Below are 15,762 nucleotides of genomic sequence, written 5' to 3' on the forward strand. Positions count from 1 at the left end.
TATATTTAAAACCAAACACTTTTAGAATATTTTAGCAATTACATTTACTTTTGATACAAAAGTATATTTAAAACCAAACACTTTTAGACTTTTACTCAAGTAGTATTTTACTGGGTGACTTTCACTTTTACTTGAGTCATTTTCTATTAAGGCATCTTTACATTTACTCAAGTATGACAAGTATTTCCACCTCTGTTGGTGTGTGTGTGTGTGTGTGTGGATGGCATAGTGTGACTAGCCTCTAAGATGATGCAGATCCTGAGCATGTCTGCATCTGCCTGTTATTTGGAGAGGTTTATGACCTGCTGTACTAACAGCTTGTATACTTCCACATGATAGCTGCTCCTTTCTGTTTTGTTACGCTTTGCTTTACAGAAACGTACTGTATGTGCAAACACACTGGAGACCAGATGTAGAGGGAAGGTTACACTGTGTTAATCCAACTTCGATGGAACGTTTGATTTGGTAATCTGCTGAGTTTCCCTTACAGTAAATCAGATCATACAGTACATCACTTACTGACTGTATGTGTGTGTGTGCTTATTTGCGTGTCTGTGTTAGAGATGGGAATAAGTAAGCTATATGTTTAGATATATCGCACCATGCTAATTTGATGTGTGTGTTTTTCTCCATATCGGGGAGCTCTACTGGTACGTACGTTTACAGCATGTAGAAGTAAATGTGTTGAGACTTGCCCCATAAACTCGAAACCCCCAACAATGCACTAAAAGTGACTGATAGGAAAGATGAAAGGCAAAATGTTTCAAATAGAAGAGTGCTTTGCACTGCCCATTGAATGATGACTGAGTTTGGGTGGAGAGACTGAGACAACAGAATTAATGAAGACGTGGCACAGTGCATCACCACAATGAGTTTAAAAAAAAAAACGAAAAAACAACAACGAAATCAATAGACACTGTAGGACTACTATGGTCAACAATGGTTTAGTTGGTCCTGTTCCAGTGTTATTCATGGGACTGAGAGCATTGAAGTGGTAGTCACTGTTCAATTCAACTACTGTAGTCTAGTATATTGGGGCTATATGAACAGAATACTCTAATTTACATAAAGGTTGCTTTGGTTGTTTTTCAGTTTTGAATCATCCTCCATTACTGCTATAAAAAAAAACCTCTTACATCGTTATTTGGTCATATTTTCACTGAGGAAATTAATTTTCACTGGGAGTCTCCATCTCCCAGTCTGTGCTGTCTGGCTGTCTTTAGTAATGTTAGTGCCTGGCTGAAGCAGTCCCAATCATCCTGTCAGTCAGCCTGCTGTGAGGGGCTCGTTTGGCGGTTTGTTTATTTTATTGTGGTTATATTAACTAATAGTGCCTCTTGGAGAGATGGAGTGCATCAGCACCAAACCGCAGAGTGGGCTGCTACCACAACTCCCCGTCCCCCTTGTCTCCCGCCTCCGCAATCCACCGTACCTCCAGAGCATGTGGAGGGAAACTCAAGACCCTAACTGCCTGAGCGCTCCCTAATCTGTCACGTCAGGCGCAGATCTCTTCGGTTTTGGTAATGGTGGCTCAGACATCGAATTTGGCCACGGCAGACTTTGTGGCGTCCTGGCAGCCTCGCTAGAGTACAGTGGTAATGATAGGGTGGTTGACCAGGCCTTGACATGGGCCTGGATCTCATCAGCACTGTGGTGGAGGGCGGAGGGACTAGACAACCTGAGCCAGCCAGACAATCAGCCACTGAAACCAGCCAACCAAAACAGCTGACCAGCCACCGACACCAGCCAACCAGCCTTTCCACAGCCTCGATTCACTTACAAAACAGCAAAAGCTGAACTAAAAATATGCTATATATCCACCTGACAGAAAAAACCAATCAGTCCGGTTCAACGTGTCTCTTTCCAGGGGTCATTCTACACAGCCTCGATTTAATTACTTCATGTCAACCATAGCAAACAATATTTACAAATGTCAATGAAGGTTTAGGTTGGCTTTGATTAGGTATACTTTCAGTGTATCATCATTGAGGAGTTGACCAAAGGCCCAAAGAGTAGAGGAGCTGCGTCTGGTTACATGTGGTGGTGAAGCGGAAGCAGAGGAAGCACAGTGTCCAGTGAAGCAGGGAGAGAGGAAAGAGCAAGGCAAATGCAGACAGAGAGAGAGAGAGAGGGGGAGAGAGAGAGAGAGAGAGAAAGAGAGAGAGAGAGAGAGAGAGAATGCGAGAGAGAGAGAGAGAGAGAGAGAGAGAATGAGAGAGAGAGAGAGAGAGAGAGAGAGAGAGAGAATGAGAGAGAGAATGAGAGAGAGAGAGAGAGAGAGAGAGAGAGAATGAGAGAGAGAGAGAGAGAATGAGAGAGAGATAGAGAGAGAGAGAGAGAGAGAGAGAGAGAGAGAGAGAGAGAATGAGAGAGAGAGAGAGAGAGAATGAGAGAGAGAATGAGAGATAGAATGAGAGAGAGAGAGAGAATGAGAGAGAGAGAGAGAGAGAGAATGAGAGAAAGAGAGAGAGAGAGAGAGAGAAGGTCACATCTGTAGGCTGCAGCAGAGAGAGACATAGCTTTTGTCTTTGTGTGTAATAGCCAAAGCAGCAGAAGTCGACTCTTGGCGATGTAGATGCCTCTGGAACTACCTGGTAATATGTACGGTTGTGGATATGATTGATACAGTACATGTCATATTCTATCTCAGAGCACATCCTTCAGGTAGTTATCCTCCACAACCCGTCCAATGGGTGCTGACTCACCTACACATGTCTTTCCATCAGTGTGCAGGGCAAACTTCATGTGACACGCACATCTGGGGCCGTGGTCCGTCTCCTCACAGATGTGCTGGCAACCCCCGTTGCCGTAGTTACAGGTCACTGTCAAGGAGCACACAGTTAGAGCAGAAGGAACATGCTGCACTGTCATCTGTGTGCTGTGACATAATCACCCTCTCAACCTTGGTGTGATGGAGACGTTTAGGCAGTCCTCCCATTTACACCTTGGTGTGAAGGAACTCACACCCCTAAACCATCACCTACTTAGTGGAATGGAGCAGAACTGCAGAGTTTGATTCTCACGGGACTCATATTGGAGTAAGAGTACCGCTTTTTTAGTGTGTGTGTGTGTGTGTGTGTGTGTGTGTGTGTGCACGTGTGAGTGTGTGTGTGGTGTGTTGATTGTGTCGACATTAGCATTCTCAATACACCTGCGATGTCAGACTGCCAGAGGGTGAGAGCCAAGGCTTCCTCCTCCATTCTGTCTGCACTCTACTACCCCCGCGCCTTTTGCCCTTTTCCTGGGCTGTCACTTTTTTTTGGAATAACACTTCTCCAATCCTTACCCAAACACAGGCAAATCCCCCATCAGCCCCGGCCCCAGCCCTGGCAGGATGAGCCTTGTTGCAAGGCAACAGGAAGTGTGTGCTGTCCATCACAATGGCTCTGTCTCACAGAAACCTGCTGACCGCTCCCTTAGTTACTCTATTTGTGTCAATTATCAGACGGTATAAATCATTTGGTGTGATAAACTGACAGAATCACTTGGAAACAACCGGTTGCATACGCTGTTTTAAAAATCTGTTGGATGCATCTATTGGAAGGTAGAATGAGCTGAATGTTCTGCTCCACCCTCCGTAATAATAAGTGATTTATATGGAGTCATACTATAATGACTCTGCTTCGTGTGTAGAGGGGAGCAGGGGGTCCACTTACACTTGCAGTCCCTCATGTTCCTGGTGAGCTGGAAGCCAGGCCTGCACTCGCAGGCGATGCCTCCCTTTGGTGTCTCCCGGCAGATGTGAGCACAGCCATGGTTCTTATCCATGCAGGTGGGGCCCTCCTTGGTGCCCTCTGATCGCACTGCAGGGAGAAGAGTGAGTTAGAGGTGACCTGATAGATTGTACTACTTACTACTCCTTGTCCAGATGCCAGATGTTTCATACTGTTCCATTTCTTCCATTCCAGCCATTACAATGAGCCTGTCCTCCTATAGCTCCTCCCACCAGCCTCCAGCCCACCCACCCACCCACCCACCCGCACACACACACACACACACACACACACACACACACACACACACACACACACACACACACACACACACACACACACACACACACACACACACACACACACACACACACACACACACACACACACACACACACACACACAGACTCCCTAACCCTGTCTGCTCCTGGTGACTGACATCCACAGTTGTCCCTGTTCCAAATGTCCAGTGTTGATGGTATCCTGTTAGAACACACTGCATTGTGCCAGGCTATAAAAACTAGCCCGCCTAGAGAAAGGATTTAACTCCCACCAGGAGTTGATCCTGAAGTCCTGTAAGCTTAATTGAGGTAATCCCTAACCGAAAAGAGGACACTAAGGAGACATTTAAACTTTCGGCCACATTCTTCAAACTCAGAGGCGTGCGAGGAGAGGCCTAAAAAACACATAGCACATTTCAGAGGTTAACTACACTCTAACCACAATGCTTTGGTTCAGTTAAAATGGGTCAGTTTACTGTGGATGCATGGACTGATTATTTGTCCAAACCCAACAAAGGGATGCTTTTGTTGGACTCCATTATATACAGCCATCTTACAAGAGCTGGGTTTTTTTAGCCATTCAAAGCTACACTCAAAGAGCCATGCAGACACATCATTTTGATCTCATGTATGTATCAAGGTCACTTGTGCAACACCTTCCACGACTCAAGAGGATTCCATCCCAGGTCTCAATTGTGTTATAAATTATAACAGGAGTCAGTGGTATTTTTATTTATTACACCTTTATTTTAACTAGGCAAGTCAGTTAAGAACAAATTCTTATTTACAATGACTGCCTACCAAAAGGCAAAAGGCCTCCTGCGGGGACGGGTGCTGGGGACGGGGGCTGGGGAGGGGTGCTGGGGACGGGGGCTGGGGACAGGGGCTGGGGACGGGTTCTGGGGACGGGGGCTGGGGACGGGGGCTGGGGACGGGGGCTGGGGACGGGTGCTGGGGACGGGGGCTGGGGACGGGTGCTGGGGACGGGTGCTGGGGACGGGTGCTGGGGACGGGGGCTGGGGACGGGTGCTGGGGATGGGTGCTGGGGATGGGGGCTGGGGACGGGTGCTGGGGATGGGGGCTGGGGACGGGTGCTGGGGACGGGGGCTGGGATAAATATAGGACAAAACACACGTCACGAGAAGAGAGACAACACAACACTACATAAAGAGAGACAACACAACACTACATAAAGAGAGACACCACAACACTACATAAAGAGAGACAACACAACACTACATAAAGAGAGACAACACAACACTAAATAAAGAGAGACAACACAACACTACATAAAGAGAGACAACACAACACTACATAAAGAGAGACCTAAGACAACAACATAGCATGGCAGCAACACATGACAACACAGCATGGTAGCAACACAACATGACAACAACGTGGTAGCAACAAAACATGGTAGCAGCACAAGACATGGTACAAACATTATTGGGCATAGCCAACAGCACAAAGGGTAAGAAGGTAGAGACAACAGTACATCACACAAAGCAGCCACAACTGTCAGTAAGAGTGTCCATGATGGAGTCTTTGAATGAAGAGATTAAGATAAAACTGTCGAGTTTGAGTGTCTGTTGCAGCTCGTTCCAGTCGCTAGCTGCAGCGAACTGAAAAGAGGAGCGACCCAGGGATGTGTGTGCTTTGGGGACCTTTAACAGAATGTGACTGGCAGAACGGGTGTTGTATGTGGAGGATGAGGACTACAGTAGATATCTCAGATAGGAGAGAGTTATGCTACTATGTATTATGGATGACACCTTTATAGATCACAGGCAGAGATTTGACTCAATGTCACTATTACAGCTGTAGTGACAATCCCCAAACCCACTATCTCATTAAAAACCAAACACATCTCTCATCCCCCACCCCTGTCCCTCCTCTACCTCTATGTGTTTATAGGACACCAAATGGCGCCCTATTCCATATTTAGTGCACTACTTTTGACAAGGACCTGAAGGGCTCTGGTTAAAAGTACTGCACTATACATGTGTACATGACCGTAAGTACATCTCAGAACTACCCAAGGGCCAGGCCACCCATACAAAAACGTATGCACACACTACTGTAAGGAGCTTTGGATAAAGATGTCTGCTAATTGGTAATTGTGTTATTATTATATATTACATGCTATAGAGGACTGCAATGTACCCTACATGGACAATCATGCTACAGTTTTCAAGTGCGTGCCCTGTGGACATCCTGTATGATGTGATGATGAGAAAATACTGTCAGTGTAAATGTGCTGACGAACCATGGCAAAGAGACAAGAGCTGAGCCTAGTTTTATCCTTAATGCCTTATTTATGTACTTTAACGCCTGCCTTCATAGCCTTCCATAATTATACCCTCTTGTTTTCCACGTGTCGTGCCAACAAACTGAACTGGCCCTTTTATTTAGTTTCACTTAGTTGGGGCTGATGTCAGAGAGGCAGATATGTTTCCAGGTCCCTCTCTACTTTTTTGTCTAGCTGAGGATGCAAGAATCAACGGGGGTGTTGATGGGTCGCATTAGTGCTGTCCATCACCTAAAGTCTGTTAAGAGGTCTTACGATGTCAGGCTTCAGCATTTCTGACAAGCTTCCCAGCTTTTGCTTTCCTGATCCGTAAAAGGGGTGATGGCCCAGTCAGAAAGATGGGAGAGGCTGAGCAATCAGACACTGACTGTAAAAACAGACTGAGGACAGAGGGTCAACTCGGAACAAAAAACCCATTCCACCACAGCGGTTGAGACACATTAAGTACAGGGACGACGACTGGAGTCCACTGACCATATAACAACACACCCTCTTTAAGTTAAGGTGCAGTAAACCTCAGGAGGTCAGTGCTGGGGAAACTCAAGCAGAAGTTGGAATTCAACAGTCCTTTCACACTGCTCCATGCCAAACCCAACACACAGGCAGAGGGGAGGTGAACCCAACACACAGGCAGACGGGAGGTGAACCCAACACACAGACAGAGGGGAGGTGAACCCAACACACAGGCAGAGGGGAGGTGAACCCAACACACAGGCAGACGGGAGGTGAACCCAACACACAGGCAGACGGGAGGTGAACCCAACACACAGACAGACGGGAGGTGAACCCAACACACAGGCAGAGGGGAGGTGAACCCAACACACAGACAGATGGGAGGTGAACCCAACACACAGACAGACGGGAGGTGAACCCAACACACAGGCAGACGGGAGGTGAACCCAACACACATGCAGACGGGAGGTGTACCCAACACACAGGCAGACGGGAGGTGAACCCAACACACAGGCAGACGGGAGGTGAACCCAACACACAGACAGACAGGAGGTGAACCCAACACACAGACAGACGGGAGGTGAACCCAACACACAGACAGACAGGAGGTGAACCCAACACACAGGCAGACAGGAGGTGAACCCAACACACAGGCAGACAGGAGGTGAACCCAACACACAGGCAGAGGGGAGGTGAACCCAACAAACAGGCAGACGGGAGGTGAACCCAACACACAGACAGACAGGAGGTGAACCCAACACACAGACAGAGGGGAGGTGAACCCAACACACAGGCAGAGGGGAGGTGAACCCAACACACAGGCAGACGTCTGTGAACACAAAGAGGGATAGAGTTTCCCACTTGGCAGCCCCTAAGAGACTCAAGATCACTTACCAGGGTCACAACGTACATCCCCAAAATCCCCCCACACTCTCCCCACCTATATGAGACCTATCTGACACCCCTCTCCCTTAATACCGCAGACCCATCCATCAATAGCGGGTCGGGCCAGGGCCAGAAACTGGGCCCTGTTCTCTCTGAGGGCCTATAAAAGCCAAAGTGCTGACACAATGGCCCTTTTCTCCCTGGCCATGCTATGGAACCACCCTCTGCAGTTCCCTTCAACTGGCTGCCAAATACCTACAGTTTTTATCATTACTACTACAGCTATTGTAATTTATGCGGGGTCTCTTGTCGAGAAATGAAATATAAATAAATAATAGGGATGCAGAAAGAAAAATGGCCCATCGCAAAGTAACTGGGAGAAGTGAAGGAGGAAAATAAGGAACTGTGGCCTGCGAACACCAGCAGTCCACTGAAACAAGACCCATAAGACATAACTCTATGTGTAGAAACCAACACAAATATCACAGGGCACTTTATAGACGGATTGCTGGATAAGCAATATGGGTTAAAGTCATGGAGCCAGAGGAGAACCTTCCAAATGGTTACCAGGGGACAGACTAGACATTGGTTCTCACACTGTTGAACACGGAGGGCGATCATCAAAAACCACTGACTGCAGTGGTGGAAAAAAGAACACCCGGCAATTAGCACAAAGAACAGTAAGAGAGAGAGAGAGAGACCTTTTCCCCAGAAGTGACTTAGCCACAGCAGCAATATCCAACCAACCAGGTCGTGACCTGTACACCAGACACTCAGGAGAGGCTTGTAACTCAGGGACTACTGTGCTGCAGTGCCACCGCAGCAGCCCAAAGCTAACTCATCTAGAATCACCTTCTCCCTCTCTGCTCCAGCTCCTGCTCCCTCTCTGCTCCAGCTCCTGCTCCAGACACAATAGTGTTCAGGCTCAAGGCTAATACTTTGAAAGCGCAGTGGGACAAAGTAAAAGATGCTAAACATTTCTCAAGAGCTTTCAACAAATACATTCCTGTTCTATGCATCTCTGACGATTACTGTACAGGGACACTTCCCTCCAAAGAAAAACTCTAATCTAAAGAGAGGACAGGATGTAATGAATGGAGAAATAGACCTACACATGCTGCCCAGAGAACAGTTTTGTTTGTCTCAATGTTCATATCCAACCACAGTTACAGTCCTCTAATGCAGTCATTTATGTTCATCTGGAACTCAACACAATGTGCGTTTGGAGCGACCAGGCAATTAAAGCAGCATTCCTTCCTCTTAGATAATGGGCCGTTAAAAGTTTTTAACAGGAGGATAAAAATGTCAGCGCATGGAAAAGGCGGAGAGGAGCCGAAGAGAGAGGCGGGACCGGGCCAGGGTACAGATGGGCCCGGGGAGCAACAGGGCATCCAGGGGTTCCACGTCGCGACCTAGCGCCGTCCCGACGGCAAGCGAATGCCCTCAAAGAGACAGCAGATCCAGCTCACTTAGCCAAGTACTACTGTTTGGGCCCTTCTGCCAACCGTTGGTTCCCTTCAACTCCCAAAGGCCCAGTTACAGCAGCAGCTTATTCGCTTATTGGGAAGAGAGAGAGGGCATAAACAGTCCCAGACAGGGAAAGTGGCAGATGATTGTGGAATTATATTTTCCCATAGGATACATCTGCATGTCTGTGGTTAGCATGAAAGGCACCTAAACTACCAACAAACCTAATGACATAATTTCTGTAGTATGTTTCCAAAACAATACTTGCATTGTATTGCTAAGTGGTTTAAATATGTTTGGTTTAAGAGACTAGATAAGACATGATTTTGAAGGCTTTTCTCACGTGCCTCTGCTTCTCTACCTGTGGGTGTATGGATTCTTTCTTGTTGCTGTTGTTGTTGTTGTTGTTGTTGTTGTTGTTGGTGTGTGTGTGTGTGTGTGTGTGTGTGTGTGTGTGTGTGTGTGTGTGTGTGTGTGTGTGTGTGTGTGTGTGTGTGTGTGTGTGTGTGTGTGTGTGTGTGTGTGTGTGTGTGTGTGTGTGTGTGTGTGCATCCATCTGTATGTGTGTCTACTCTGGAGCACTTGCTGTGCAGGGTTTCCGTTAGGAAAATGTGTCGCCAGACACCGTGACCTGGAAGATTTTAATTTACCGGCCGTTTGAGAAATGTACCAGACCCATATGTATTGGGTACATAACCCATTATGGCGTCCACCCACAGTACTCACAATGACAGAAATAACATTAAGATGATGGTAATGCTGCTGGACAGAACACGCTACTCATGTAATGAAGCAGACAATAAAACATAAATTTCAAACATTTGCAATTTGCGGGAAAACACCATTCTAAACAGCGCAAGTGGTTCAATATGTTACGATATGAACATCTCTGTTAGAAAGCGGAGGGGATCTAAAGACGCAACAACTAAGTCGGGTTGCTAATATGACTAGGATGGTGCCTTTGGTTTCCGGACAACGAAAGAAAGTTGATATGAAAATCAATAGAACAGGAGAGAAATGGCATAGAGGTGGGTTCAATAGAACAGTAGAGAAATGGCATAGAGGTGGGTTCAATAGAACAGGAGAGAAATGGCATAGAGGTGGGTTCAATAGAACAGGAGAGAAATGGCATAGTGGAGGGTTCAATAGAACAGGAGAGAAATGGCATAGAGGTGGGTTCAATAGAACAGGAGAGAAATGACATAGTGGTGGGTTCAATAGAACAGGAGAGAAATGGCATAGAGGTGGGTTCAATAGAACAGGAGAGAAATGGCATAGTGGAGGGTTCAATAGAACAGGAGAGAAATGGCATAGTGGTGGGTTCAATAGAACAGTAGAGAAATGGCATAGTGGAGGGTTCAATAGAACAGGAGAGAAATGGCATAGTGGTGGGTTCAATAGAACAGTAGAGAAATGGCATAGTGGAGGGTTCAATAGAACAGGAGAGAAATGGCATAGTGGTGGGTTCAATAGAACAGTAGAGAAATGGCATAGAGGTGGGTTCAATAGAACAGGAGAGAAATGGCATAGTGGTGGGTTCAATAGAACAGTAGAGAAATGGCATAGTGGTGGGTTCAATAGAACAGGAGAGAAATGGCATAGTGGAGGGTTCAATAGAACAGGAGAGAAATGGCATAGAGGTGGGTTCAATAGAACAGGAGAGAAATGGCATAGTGGTGGGTTCAATAGAACAGGAGAGAAATGGCATAGAGGTGGGTTCAATAGGGAGGTAAATGGAAGTACATTTGCCAAAATTATATAATTACACGTCTATACAGAAATAACTAAAATAATTCAAAATACTTATCCAGAAAGCATGACTTCGGCAAAGATGAACTGAGGATCATTCATTAGCTTATTAAAAACAATAGCAGTGGATTGCTTAAAATCACAAGTTTGTAGGTCTATGCCTATTTGGGAAGCTCGCAATTTGGCAATAGGCTAGCTGATAATTGAACAGCAGCTGTCAGTGAAAAGCATCTGAAATATGTGTGAAAATAATGTGTCTTGAGTACAATTTAAATGTTGAGACAAGAAGAAGGGGGGTGTATGGAGAAGATATAGGTCGAGTCTCTCTCCAGAATGGCTCAGCTGTCTCCAGCCAATTCTTGTGCATTCATTGCTTCATTGTGTGAAATGTTTGCCCTTTGATTTTGTATTTATTTCATCAATTCCCCATTACATATGTCATCAGTATTAAATGTACCGTTAACCCCTGTCATTTTGAATTGTTGCGCAATGAATGGGTTTATAAAAGCACATGTTTTACTCCAGCAACAACCAACTGAGGAGCAGCAGGAGAAATCCCGCTCAAAATAGTATGCTGTGCACGTGTGATAGGTGTGTTGGACACAGGGACATTTAATGCCACTAAATGAATGAAATGAACCGGTCAAACATATTTCCATCAATGAATAAAAAGCATTATTTTTGCAAATTGTTTTTTGGGGGCCGGAAAAAGTTGAATTTATCGTCTTAAGAAAATAAAAACGGCCAACAGCCAGCTAACGGAAACCCTGCAACTGTGGGACATGCCCCTCTCTACCTCACTCCTCATCACTCATCACTTCAAGGTCACCTCTGCTCTCCCTCTCCCAGCGGACCCCCCCCCCCCCCCCCCCCCCCCCTGACAGAGAAGGGCACACAGAACAAAATAGAGCAACACAACACACCAGAGGCTTACCGGAATACCTGCACAAATAAAGGAGGCCACCCTCTCTTTTTAATAAAAAGAAAAATGTCATTTCAACGCCACATTCTTTCTGAAATCAAAGGTAGACCAGCTGAAAGCAGCCGTCTATCTGACAGGAGAAGGAGACATGATTCCGGCTGGCCCTCTGGGTAAAGCAATGGCGGCAAAGTGTTCGTGTAAAATCCCCTCTGACACTAAGGCAATCCACTGTGGCATGCTAGCGCAGCTAGCTTAAAAATGGTCTTCAACAAACCCGACTATGCAAAAGGATGCCCGACACAAAAGAAGTATGGAGGATTCAACAGTAGGGCAGCCAAAACTTGCTAGAGCCGAAGCCACTGATGTACAGTGCCTTGCGAAAGTATTCGCCCCCCTTGAACTTTGCGACCTTTTGCCACATTTCAGGCTTCAAACATAAAGATATAAAACTGTATTTTTTTGTGAAGAATCAACAACAAGTGGGACACAATCATGAAGTGGAACGACATTTATTGGATATTTCAAACTTTTTTAACAAATCAAAAACGGAAAAATTGGGCGTGCAAAATTATTCAGCCCCTTTACTTTCAGTGCAGCAAACTCTCTCCAGAAGTTCAGTGAGGATCTCTGAATGATCCAATGTTGACCTAAATGACTAATGATGATAAATACAATCCACCTGTGTGTAATCAAGTCTCCGTATAAATGCACCTGCACTGTGATAGTCTCAGAGGTCCGTTAAAAGCGCAGAGAGCATCATGAAGAACAAGGAACACACCAGGCAGGTCCGAGATACTGTTGTGAAGACGTTTAAAGCCGGATTTGGATACAAAAAGATTTCCCAAGCTTTAAACATCCCAAGGAGCACTGTGCAAGCGATAATATTGAAATGGAAGGAGTATCAGACCACTGCAAATCTACCAAGACCTGGCCGTCCCTCTAAACTTTCAGCTCATACAAGGAGAAGACTGATCAGAGATGCAGCCAAGAGGCCCATGATCACTCTGGATGAACTGCAGAGATCTACAGCTGAGGTGGGAGACTCTGTCCATAGGACAACAATCAGTCGTATATTGCACAAATCTGGCCTTTATGGAAGAGTGGCAAGAAGAAAGCCATTTCTTAAAGATATCCATAAAAAGTGTCGTTTAAAGTTTGCCACAAGCCACCTGGGAGACACACCAAACATGTGGAAGAAGGTGCTCTGGTCAGATGAAACCAAAGTTGCACTTTTTGGCAATAATGCAAAACGTTATGTTTGGCGTAAAAGCAACACAGCTCATCACCCTGAACACACCATCCCCACTGTCAAACATGGTGGTGGCAGAATCATGGTTTGGGCCTGCTTTTCTTCAGCAGGGACAGGGAAGATGGTTAAAATTGATGGGAAAATGGATGGAGCCAAATACAGGACCATTCTGGAAGAAAACCTGATGGAGTGTGCAAAAGACCTGAGACTGGGACGGAGATTTGTCTTCCAACAAGACAATGATCCAAAACATAAAGCAAAATCTACAATGGAATGGTTCAAAAATAAACATATCCAGGTGAATGGCCAAGTCAAAGTCCAGACCTGAATCCAATCGAGAATCTGTGGAAAGAACTGAAAACTGCTGTTCACAAATGCTCTCCATCCAACGAATGGATGGGAAAAAATGTCAGTCTCTCGATGTGCAAAACTGATAGAGACATACCCCAAGCGACTTACAGCTGTAAACGCAGCAAAAGGTGGCGCTAGAAAGTATTAACTTAAGGGGGCTGAATAATTTTGCACGCCCAATTTTCAGTTTTTGATTTGTTAAAAAAGTTTGAAATATCCAATAAATGTCGTTCCACTTCATGATTGTGTCCCACTTGTTGTTGATTCTTCAAAAAAAATACAGTTTTATATCTTTATGTTTGAAGCCTGAAATGTGGCAAAAGGTCGCAAAGTTCAAGGGGGCCGAATACTTTCGCAAGGCACTGTATATATTTGTTATATTTGTTGAAGCGTGGGGAGCCATGTGGCCAATGAAAGCCCAGTCTAGACAAAGAGGGAACAGCAACTGAAGGTAAATTAGAAATGGAGATGAGAGAAAGTGGGAGGGGGGGTGAGGTGCAAAAGAGACAGAGAGAGGGAGGGAGAGAGAGCGGGAGTAAGAAGGAGAGAGAGGGCAGAGAGTGAGAGGAGAGTGAGAGAGAAGGAATGAAAAAGAGGGTGAGAGGGAGAGAATTGCAGAGAAAGAGAAAGCGAGAGAAAGAGAATGAAAGAGGGAGAGAAAAAGACAGAATGGAGGAGAGGGACAGTGTCCTGTAGGTCTTCTAGAGAAACAGTCTTTGATGCTGGACTAATGGTGAGACCTAATAGGTGGCCATGGGAGTGTGGGACGTTCCACTCGCTCCACTTCCCCAGAATAGGAAAAGAGCCTAGTTATACGGTCGGACTGCAGAGCAATGGAGCAGCCACTCCTGCACTTGTAAAAACAGCTCTGCGGCCAGCATACAGCCAGACAGGCAGGCATGCTGAGATCCAGCTCCAGGAATGGGAAGGGACACTACAAGCCCTTCACAGTAGGGGCTCCAGGAGAAAGAGAGGCTTCTCTTTTCACACGACTGGCTATAGCCAGCCATGTCATATCACACCACACCATATCATATATTGGGAAACACTTAAGAATATACAAAAATCTCTCAAAGCATATAGAAAATAAACAGAAATAGAAATAACAGTCATATAGTCCTGTGTGATACTCTCCATGGCAACGCAGATAAAGGAGTTAGATAAATTAGGGACAATTAGCTACTACTCTGTTCAGCAAGTGGGTTACATGTCCCCTATCTCAGCTTCTCTCATACTAAAATAATGTAGCCGCAGTGAAGCAGCAAAACTATGACGCCACCATGTGTAATGGATGTTATCACATTTATAGCATTCACATATAGCATTCACATTCCTGCTGCAGTTATGGCCTGGACATGAAATCAAATGTCCTGATGTACACAAATGCTATAATAGAATGTGTCTCAAAAACTGTGCCTAAAGCTAAAGTCAATTAAAAACTCTAGCATGTGTGTGTGTGTGTGTGTGTGTGTGTGTGTGTGTGTGTGTGTGTGTGTGTGTGTGTGTGTGTGTGTGTGTGTGTGTGTGTGTGTGTGTGTGTGTGTGTGTGTGCGTGTGCCTATATTTGTGTGTGAGTGTGTACATGCGTCTCTGTGTGTGTGTGTGTGTGTGTGTGTGAGTGTTAGACGAGATGAGAGACCCAGCCAGCAAGTCTCATTTCACAAGGGCAAACAACCCCCCTGGGAAGCTACTGAACTCTCCAAACACAGGAAGTGGTTTTCAATGAGGAAGTAAACATTTCCAGGAATGGAAAGTATAGTCATGTCCTACTGTAAAGGGAAGAGATTTTATTTATTTATTTCACCTTTATTTAACCAGGTAGGCAAAGTTGAGAACAAGTTCTCATTTACAATTGCGACCTGGCCAAGATAAAGCAAAGCAGTTCGACAGATACAACGACACAGAGTTACACATGGAGTAAAACAAACATACAGTCAATAATACAGTATAAACAAGTCTATATACGATGTGAGCAAATGAGGTGAGAAGGGAGGTAAAGGCAAAAAAAGGCCATGGTGGCAAAGTAAATACAATATAGCACATAAAACACTGGAATGGTAGATTTGCAATGGAAGAATGTGCATAGTAGAAATAAAAATAATGGGGTGCAAAGGAGCAAAATAAATCAAATAAATAAATACCGTAGGGAAAGAGGTAGTTGTTTGGGCTAAATTATAGGTGGGCTATGTACAGGTGCAGTAATCTGTGAGCTGCTCTGACAGTTGGTGCTTAAAGCTAGTGAGGGAGATAAGTGTTTCCAGTTTCAGAGATTTTTGTAGTTCGTTCCAGTCATTGGCAGCAGAGAACTGGAAGGAGAGGCGGCCAAAGAAAGAATTGGTTTTGGGGGTGACTAGAGAGATATACCTGCTGGAGCGTGTGCTACA

General features: G+C 45.5%; 1 protein-coding gene across 4 annotated transcripts in view; it reads right to left on the reverse strand.

Annotated features, from left to right (window-relative positions):
• LOC110492195 (signal peptide, CUB and EGF-like domain-containing protein 3) overlaps nt 1-15,762 on the reverse strand; it is a 108,141-nt gene that overhangs the window by 39,738 nt on the left and 52,641 nt on the right. For all 4 annotated transcript variants that reach the window (XM_036947151.1, XM_036947149.1, XM_036947150.1 and 1 more), the window contains exons 5-6: nt 3,657-3,803; nt 2,706-2,822 (exon numbers count right to left, since the gene is read on the reverse strand). In XM_036947151.1, the coding sequence (XP_036803046.1) occupies nt 2,706-2,822; nt 3,657-3,803 (264 nt within the window). The remainder of the gene's footprint in view (nt 1-2,705; nt 2,823-3,656; nt 3,804-15,762) is intronic.

This window comes from Oncorhynchus mykiss, chromosome 16 (assembly GCF_013265735.2).
Source record: "Oncorhynchus mykiss isolate Arlee chromosome 16, USDA_OmykA_1.1, whole genome shotgun sequence".
Classification (NCBI taxonomy): domain Eukaryota; kingdom Metazoa; phylum Chordata; class Actinopteri; order Salmoniformes; family Salmonidae; genus Oncorhynchus; species Oncorhynchus mykiss.